The 9,689-nt window shown below is 41.9% G+C and overlaps 1 protein-coding gene across 1 annotated transcript; it reads right to left on the bottom strand.

The window, feature by feature from the left end:
- Positions 1-2,421: 2,421 nt before the first annotated feature.
- On the bottom strand, positions 2,422-8,999 carry LOC134089213 (uncharacterized). The gene is made up of 4 exons (XM_062543588.1): positions 8,899-8,999; positions 7,784-8,416; positions 7,074-7,106; positions 2,422-5,283 (listed from the first exon to the last, which is right to left on the bottom strand). Exons 1-4 carry the CDS (start codon positions 8,960-8,962, stop codon positions 4,622-4,624), a joined length of 1,392 nt encoding a protein of 463 aa, XP_062399572.1. The 5' UTR covers positions 8,963-8,999; the 3' UTR covers positions 2,422-4,621.
- Between the last annotated feature and the right edge of the window lie 690 nt (positions 9,000-9,689).

Below are 9,689 nucleotides of genomic sequence, written 5' to 3'. Positions count from 1 at the left end.
TGTCTGGATTCAACACAAAACTTCAATCATCATATAGAAAACATTTAGCTTGTAAAACATACACTCCAAATTTAAGTGTAGACTAAGATATGTTATCTGTTTCATTATAGCCTAGATCTTCTTGACCTGATTAGTAGGCCTAGCCTATAGATACCCTACTGCATGAATGATTTCAGATTTCATGATTTTAAGAATCAGATTTCCTTTCAGATTTGACTCTCAGAATGAGCAATAGATTGTTGATTTGTTTCGTTTGACCTGAAACTCTGATGTTTCCCCCTTATGGGCCAAAGATGTACAGTAGGCTATTATAATATTATAATATATATAAGATGTAGGCAATAATATATATATTTTTTTTTTTTGCAGAGGTATTTAAAGTGGTATTTTCAGTGGCATGCAGGGGTACCTCAATTCAAGGTAAAAGGAATACACGCCCACAAAATTATGAAGATTTCAGTAGGCTGAAATGTCTGCCTAATTAGCACCTTAAACAAGCACCCCATACTGCTGTAAAGCAGCCTACTTTATTGCAAAAGGTTACAACACAGCGAAAGTGAAGAGCAGTAAAGTAGTGAAGTAAAGAATATTCAGTCAAACGTTAATAATTAACAACCACACTTATGAGCTCACAAACGTAAATGAAATTCTGTGCATATTTTTTGGACATAATGCTAACATAATCCATCCAATTATCTATCTATTAGTATGTCATGTTGCACACTTACCTTGTGGAATGGCATAGCAGCAGCCAGAGGCCAGGACAATAAAGAGCAGGGTGAGCATCTCAGATCAGTCACACGAAACACAACCAGCAGTCTATGAACAAAACACTCTGACTGTGTCCTTATATACATTCATGGCTATACTAGTTTCTCATTAAATGTTCTAAGGAGATGTGGATTGGTTCTTGTGGGTCATATGCATGTTTAAAAGTAAATCATTTAATGTTTCTCATCTAAACAACCCAACTCATTGCCGAGAATTATTCTGTTGGCTACTTCCTCATCAATGTGCACAAACATCAGCTGACAGTCTACTTGACCCTTGATGTTTTGAATGATAGTTTTTTTGTCTTGTCATTTTTTATCTTCATTCACGTGCCAGAGAGCAGATCTGCTACACTATTGAATGGGTTTGTTATAGTCGACCGACAGTCACAAATAGTATTCCACAAAGCCACAGTAGGCCTAGGCCAAACGGCTCTGCATTGTCTATCAGGCAACATTGATACGAAAACCACCTGCCTGAAGACCTTTTTCCGCACTCGGTTTTCCATTTACCCAGAGTTGAGACAGACCTTGTGGAATGGCAAAGCAGGTTGAGCATCTCTGATCAGTCACATTAATCACAACCTGCAGTCTATGAATGAAACACACTGATTGTGTCCTTATACACATTCATGCCTAATTATATTACTCATTAAATGTGCTTAGGAGATGTGGATTGGTTGTGGGTCGCTATATGTATGATTAACACCATAACAAAGGCTGATGGCAAACCACCTACAATAGGTAGGCATTGAGAAGCCTTTTCAGACAAACAACTTTCTGGCACATGGCCTTTGCGATGACCTCCAAGTAATTTATGTGATCTCTCATGAGACTGTGTGCTTTGATCCACTATCAATACACCAGGAATATGGGTACAATGTTTATGCTCACGACCTGATAAGACCGGACGAGATTGTAAAGTCCCATAAGGTACAGTATCTCTCTCATCCAAACAACCTGACTCATTGTCGAGAATTATTCTGTACTTCCTTATTAATCTACTTGACTCTTGGCAAAAACAACAGTATTGAATGACTGCTTTTTTGTCTTGTCATCACGTTTTGCCTTCCACCACGTGCCCGAGAGTAGATGTCTGATATGATGAATACACTCAAAATTATAATAAATGGTGAATGATTCATCGTTTTTATGTCTTGTCATCATGTTTTGTCTTCCTTCACGTGCTTGGGTGTAGATGCTGGCTGCACAATTACAGCTGATCTGTTCTATGTTGGCAAATCCCTTTCTATGGACCAGACTGAATACCTATAACGTAACCATAATGTTTTGTGTAGTGTATTTTCTATCTTATGCATGTTGTTTTTGCACTATAAAAAGAAACACATTGATTGATAGAACTCATACTCCATCCACAGGGTGGCGGTGATGTGTTAATGGTACCAAAGAAGAACTAAATTGTAGGTCACACATAGGGTGCCTCTCATTTAGCCTTTTATACATCCTCCCTTCCTTCCTCAGTCCTTGATCTCACTGATCTACATAAAGAATGATGGGGTGGCAATAATGGGATAGTCTGTCCAGTAGTTATAGATCAGTGGGAGTGAGCCTGGAGGATCAAGCACTGAGGATTGAGGAGAGAAGTTAAGAGGCACCCACTACGTAAAAACGACTTCAACAAGACACAGTGTTTTTTTAGTGAAGTACTTTTACTGCCAAGTCTACACAAGAAAAATTCAATTCAGCAGTGGGTCCACCTTGCAAATAAAGAGAAAACATAGCCATACTTAAAAAATAAATCCCAGAAGATTTCGATAAATCGAGAAGAAAATAGAAAGCTGATGAACTTCACACGGTAATTGCACCATTTTCAGGAGGTTTTCACTGCATGTAGACTAGAGGGGGAAAAATCTGGGCTGTACGCTAATACAGTGCAACGTTGTGAGAAGAATGGCCCACATCTTTACACTCAGAGTTACACCTCTGTGTAAGTACTGTATTTCATTCAGCCGCAAATGTAACCTGGAGACCGTGACTCTCTTCGCAGAGAGTCTGGCATTGGGTGCCTCTCGTTTGTCTTTTATAGATCCTCCCTTCCTTCCTCGGTCCTCGTCCTCACTGATCTGGATAAAGAATGATGGGGCAGCAACAATGGGATAGTCTATCCAGTGTTAGTTATAGATCTTTGGGAATGAGCCTGGAGGACCGAGCATTGAGGATTGAGGAGGGATATTGAGAGGCACCCCAGATTCATTGGTAAATGTTTATTTCCGGGTTTATGGACGCTTGTCTAAAGTTCACTAATCACTAGCGTTTGGTAATGACATATGTTAACCACTGGGGACACAACGATAATGAAAGACTTGACACAAAATTTAATCACTCTCGGGAACGCCCTCTGTTCGCTGATTGGACAGAGGTGTACTTGCCGGAGTAAACGAAAGTGGATCAAGGTATTCCAGACAGATCACTGAAGGGAAATCAAATTGAGCGGTAGTGCATAGAAAGGCGGAGTCAGGCAAATGTGCTTTGTTTTTAACCCTCATGTTGTCCTTGGGGTCAATTTGACCCCAAGCCATGTTTAACATCATAAAATATATGGTTCACTTTTTTTGTTTTGCTTCAAGTTTCATGACTTTTCCTCATTTGAAGGGTACAACAGAGTAAACATGAAATTTGCACAAAAATATGTTTCCAATGTCCTGTAAAAAAAATAGTTACGTTGGTGGTATTGGGGTCAATTTGACCCCATTTTTATGAAACATGAGGTAAATGAATATTTGACACAATATGAATATTATTATTGTAATAGTATGAGAACATGTACTTATTATCATTATTACATAAACAAGTACATATTACATATAAGTTATTTTGGCAGGTCTGAAAAAGTCCAAAAACTCAGCCTTTGGGCTGTTGACACTGGATTGGCCATATTGCCAGCCAGGGTTCCAGGGTTCATAAAGGGGTGTGGGGGGGTGGGATTGTTTTGTAGGGCTTTTGATGGTGGTTATTACACTCTAGTTAAGTACCTACCTCAAAAAAAACTGGGTTAAAAAAAATATTTTCAATCATTTTTTGAGAGTTTTGTTAGCTGGGGTCAAATTGACCCCAAGGATAACGAACGTCGGTAAGATTTGAGGACAACATGAGGGTTAAATGTGGTTTTCCTGGATCATGCAGCATGACCACTGTGATTATCAGAATCACAACCCACACACAGTCACTGATGATAATACTTAACTGATGATGTTCTCAATAGTTAATTAATGCAGCATTAAGAAGGCTTAGGCTACTTAAAAAAATGCTTACAAACTCCGATAACAGTGTAGCTGACAACAAACAGCTAGCCTGCTACCTAGTGTCTTTTGGCACACACTGTACTGCTGGTAACAATGCCAAGAAATGCGGAAAATCTATATTAACATGTGCCCATTTTATTCAGAAATGAATCAAAGCCGTGGCTATATTGTTTACCAACCCCACTCCCATTTGTGTTGTATTGCTTAAGTCAGCGGTTCCCAAACTTTTCCCCCCACGTGCCACCTTCGTTTGGGAATCATTTGGGAATCCCTGGCTTAAGTGATCATTTTATCTACACTCTAAAAAGCAATGTGTTAAAATGACACATCTGCTGTGTGCTCAGGGAAAACACAATTTCAACACTACAATTGTGTGGCTGCCTGGCTGGGTCAGAAACAGCCAGCCATAGCTGAACAGGGTGAGTTCAGCTATCTCAAAACAACAAACAAAATGTGTGTCTGCAAAAAGGTGTACCTTTTCTGTTTGTTTGCTTGCTTGTTTGTGGTGTTGTTGTTGTTGCTGTGTGAAATTAACACAAAATTGTGTTGTCCCTGAGCTCACACACACACAATGTGCCATTTTACTTCTTAGAGTGCAGTCACGGCACAGTCCTGCAGGCCGATACCATCAATCTGCTTTTCCATGACCACATCTCCATATGTGGTGTATTCCAGTGCTTCCCAGCTGATCAGATTCCCACCGCCGACAAGCTTGTTCTCCGTGAACTGCTTGACCTCGCACGGAGAGATGACCCGGTCCCACATGTGCACGTCCGCGATCTGTCCGATGAGCGCGTCGTTGGAGCTGAACCGACCGCCATACTCGTCTTGGTCCTGACCGAGCGCGACGACTGGCACTCCTCTCAGAGAGCCGCCCTTGAAGAGGGTCTTCCTGGAGCTGGGCTTGCCGTTGAGCCAGACTTGGGTCAGGCCCGTCTCGGAATCCCACGTGGCACAGAAGGAGTTCCAGGCGTTCAGCTCGTCCGGCAGGCCCCAGAATTCTGCCCTGGCGCTGCCGATGTACACCTGGTGCCGGTTGAGCCCCTCCTTGCAGAGCAGGAAGCCGTTGCTGTGGGAACGGGTCGCCAGGGAGAAGAAGGTTTGCTCTCTGTCTTTTGAGGGGATGTCGGAGAAGTATTTGAGACACACGCTGGCGACGTCTATGTTTTGTCTCTGTAACTCCAGCAAGACGTAACTGTCTGCCGTCGCTGCGCCGAAGGTGAACACCTTTCCACTGAGGTCCTGCGTAGCTGTGAAGATGGCAAAAAATATATATATATGGATTTTAAAACAAACATGGTCAAGAATTAAAATGTAGCTGCAGGTAACTTTGCATAATATCAGAGGCAAAATAGCACATGAACCATGACCAATGATTGGTCTGAAATGACATGTACACAGAGTCTTGTTTGATGTTGGCCTACAAAACAGCCTTCATTTCACGTCTGATAAAGGTCTCTTGTTGAAGCATAACCAGTGGACATGTCCAGGCATGACATGCGTTTCGACTCACAACAGGAACGCTGACTGACTTTATCATCATGTGTGACCTCAGGGAATCAGGGGAATCACTGACCATCCCCAGAGCTCATATCAATTTGTGTCCCTACTGGTAAGAAGTTGGAGGGAGGAGGGGTGGTCAATCATCCGCTTGTTATGGATATCTCTTTTTCATCTGTAGGGTTGTGTTGAGAACCTGCAGGCCCGGGCAAACTCCACAGTTGATGTGATTTTTCTAGCCCATTAAAGGTGCCAGAATATTCTCTTCCTGAAGGATGCATTATGCCTGAGGGTCTCCAAAACCTGATAAAGATGATTGAGCGAACTGGGCTCAAAACGCAAGTTTTTTTTTTTACCCGAGTACGTGTTGGGACTTATTTTCTTCAGGCAAAAACAACACTGACATAACTCTGCAACTCCTCAGTTCTTGCAAAATGAGCGTGACCCTGGCTTGATGAACTGATATTAGCAACAACAGAACAGACTGAATGTACCCAATAATCTATTTGATAATTGGGGACTAAACCCTCCCTCAGTAACCAAGCCTGAAATGTTAATTTCACTGTCATTTTACATAAGGTTCTAACAGATTGTTGAAAATGTCTTTTAGATCAAGCCCTAATTTAGATGTTGGTCCTGTCTTGTGTTTTTGTGGCAGTTAAAGTTATGGTATTTAGCTGACGGTTTTGTCCAGAGCTACATACAAATAACAGCAATGCAATAGTTAAACAGAGAAACAGAGAGTCAATAGTTTTAATAGACAGAATCATAAGGGAGGGTAGCCGTTTTCAGATTACATTATGTGAATAATGGCAAAAGCCTTCTCCAGAGTTTTCTCAGTTAGCCGTTTAAAATGATGTCAGATTAGTAAACAGAATGTGCCTTTGGAACATTGGATGAATGGTTGCACTTACAATATTAATGATGAAGGACACATGTGACCCAAAAAGTTTTAAAGGGACACTTCACCGATTAGCATTAAGCTTTGTATCTTTAGAAAACCAGTCAAGTTTTTGAATGGTCGTGCATCATTCCCTCAGTTTGCCTTGGGATGGGAGAAATACGGATTTCAATGTTGGACTTCCTGCTTTCAATGATGTAAAAACCGTCATTTTACATCATTGAAAGCAGGAAGTCCTATTCATGGGTTTCAATGAAATCCGTATTTCTCCCATCTCAAGGCAAACTGAGGGAATGATGCACGACCATTCAAAAACTTGACTGGTTTTCTAAAGATACAAAGCTTAATGCTAATCGGTGAAGTGTCCCTTTAAGGCTTTTGCAATTATGTAACCACATAATGTAACCTGAAAACGGCTACCCTTTCTGATTAAACTGATCTCAGCTGGTATTCTGTCTATAATAGAGTGGCATGGACATTTCTAAGTGATCCCAAACTTTTGAATGGCAGTGCGCTCTTTCAGATTTTATGCACCAGACAAAAACATGAATGAATAAATATACCTGTCCTATAGGTAAATACAGCACCCTCTGGCACTACAATCATGGACAGCACAACGTATTATAAAAGTATAAGTACCTGGAGTCCAAGAAGACGTCGTGTTTTCAGCGACTGGGAGAAAAAAAAAGAAAACAATTCAGTGTCTGTTACAAGCTTGATAAATTGCTTCTCAGTGACACACAATCTTGAGCACAGAATGTTTTGTCGAGAACAAATGACGAAATATGCCCAAATATGCAATAAGCTGCAGTACAAATTTAACTTCAGTCATCATTCATTTAACTCTTTTTTATTCACCATAGGGGCAGCCGTGGCCTACTGGTTAGGGCTTCGGGCTTGTAACCTGTGAGTTGACGATTCGATCCCCGACCAGTCGCCGAATTTCCCTCACGTGATCAAAAAAGTATCTATTATATTCTATTATTTCCAGCGCAATTAACAGTTGGCTAAAACATCCCAGATGGCAAGAGGCTGGCACACCACTGAGGGCAGGTCTGGAGGTCTGCTGGTGTTTTGCTCATTGGTTTTCTGGTGGTCCACCGGTGGCTTGCTTACAAAATGGCCCAATATTTTTGCCACTATTGGTCTAAAATCTTTTAAAAATGTATTCAGTTACACTTCATCCATCCATCATTTAAATGACATGTTATGTCTTAATATTCCCAGTTGAATCAAGTTAAATTAAAGTTAAAGTTAAGTTAAAAGTGAACTGGCACAGCACCAACGGCATGCTCCCAGTGGTCTGCCATCTGTTAATCTGATTTTGGGATGTTGCTCAATGTACATACCGAAGCTTGAACAGTTGCTGCTTGCAATCTTGTCCTCTAAAACCACATTTCCATTGATGGTGAATACAAGGTCATGCCAGTTGATCATGTTCCCTCTCGAGAAGTCCCTGTTTTTGGAGAAATTCTCGATCTCGCACGGGGAGATGACACGGTCCCACATGTGCACGTCCGTGAGCTGCCCGACCACGGCATCGTTCTTGTGCATCCCCCCGCCGTACTTGTCCTGATCCTGCCCGATAACGATGAACGGACTCTTGCCCTGAGAGCCGCCCTTGAAGAGGGTCTTCCTGGAGCTGGGTTTGCCGTTCAGCCAGACTTGGGTCAGGCCCGTTTCGGAATCCCACGTGGCACAGAAGGAGTTCCAGGCGTTCAGCTCGTCCGGCAGGCCAAAGAATTCCGCCTTGTCGTTGCCGATGTACATGTGGTGCCGGTTAAGCCCGTCCTTGCAGAACAGGAAGCCGTTGCTATGGGAACGGGTCGCCAGGGAGAAGAAGCACTGCTCCTTCTGCAGGAGGTCGGTGTAGAACCGCAGGCAGACGCTGATTGTGCTCACGGGCCACTTTCCAGCAGGCTGCAGCTTAACATAGCTGTGGTCTGTCTCTTCTGGGAAGGTGAAAGCCTTGCCACCGAGATCTGGAAAGAGAGAAAAGTTTCAATAATTATTTATTAAATTAGTTAATATAAAGGTTATGGATATGCTGGCGACGTCTTATTTTTGTTTGACTTTGTTTGTTAACTCAGGGCATTGTTGTAAAAGAGCTTAATCAATTTCCCCTGAACAAACTACAGTTGATGATGCCAGTTAGAAATAATGACAAATAATGAAATATGCTTGAAAATTATATTATCAGCCAGAATACAGTAAAACTGTGAATGTTGTTTAGATTAGGCTATATACTGTAGCCTACAGTGTGTTGCAATGAAACATCATACTACCCTCAATCTGCAAAACACTGCATGTGTGTAAGCTCTCAGACTATTCCGTACAACAAATGAAACATCCATCAGTCAAGAGATAAGAGATATTGTTAAATACAGGAATCATTATCAGCAGTTGGTTTTCTGTTTTACATTCCTGCTGTGAGGATATCTAAATACGACGGAAAGGGACTCACCTTGTCCCTCAGCAGAGCATCTCTGAAGGAGCAAACAAACAAGAGCAAATGAGATCAACTTCATCTTTCCTTATTTTGTAGCCGATCCTTTAACAAAACTGGAGGCTGTGGTGCAGACGAGTTGCTTTATATAGGAGGGAGGAAAAAAAGACTCCAGACGTTTTGCACAACCACTGATCTATTTTTTTTTTTTAAAGACAAAGATGTTTCTGTAGACAACTGTGACAGGGTCTCTGAACAGACTTGCCTGGCAGACCTGGGCCATTCCCAGCTGCATTCCTTCAGAGATCTGTTCAGTCAGCAATTCTGCTGATGCTGTTTCGTAATCAACTCCACTCAATCCACTTTTCACTTTACTTGCTTTGGCTTTGTCTTCTGTTACACATATTATGGTATACTTGTATGCTTGTCCTAGGTATCTTTAGCCTAGAAATCTAGACGCACCCTAGCGGCCAAAAATATTTTTGCCTAGCGGGATGGTCTAGGGTCGCACCGTTGAGGCCAAGACTGCGCCAGGCTGCAGATCGGCCTGACCAATCAGAACGCTCTATCTGTATACGGAGTCCTTGAGCCCGAAGGCATCACGCAATAAACAAATCAGAAGCAACGAAAGGCGGGTCTTGGCATCTAACTTATCTTTCACACACAACAGCGCCGACTCCGATAATTAGATTTAAAACGTTCTCCTGCTTGCTAGATTTTCTTCACTGTTGATTCGCTGTTTCTCTTTGAGTTTCCAAGTTAATGTTAAGGCTGCTACGTCTATCATTGTCCTATACTTGTTGCAGAGC

This window comes from Sardina pilchardus, chromosome 1 (assembly GCF_963854185.1).
Source record: "Sardina pilchardus chromosome 1, fSarPil1.1, whole genome shotgun sequence".
In the NCBI taxonomy this organism is placed as follows: Eukaryota; Metazoa; Chordata; class Actinopteri; order Clupeiformes; family Clupeidae; genus Sardina; species Sardina pilchardus.
This window is presented reverse-complemented; position numbering and strand designations above follow the sequence as displayed.

Excerpts from the sequence above, each read along its gene's own strand:
- LOC134089213 (XM_062543588.1), bottom strand. The coding sequence starts at position 8,962 with ATGAAGTTGATCTCATTTGCTCTTGTTTGTTTGCTCCTTCAGAGATGC. Across the intron at positions 7,107-7,783 it reads CAGCAACTGTTCAAGCTTCG|TCGCTGAAAACACGACGTCT; the intron begins GTATGTACATTG and ends TTTTTCTCCCAG. Across the intron at positions 5,284-7,073 it reads GACGTCTTCTTGGACTCCAG|CTACGCAGGACCTCAGTGGA; the intron begins GTACTTATACTT and ends CCATCTTCACAG.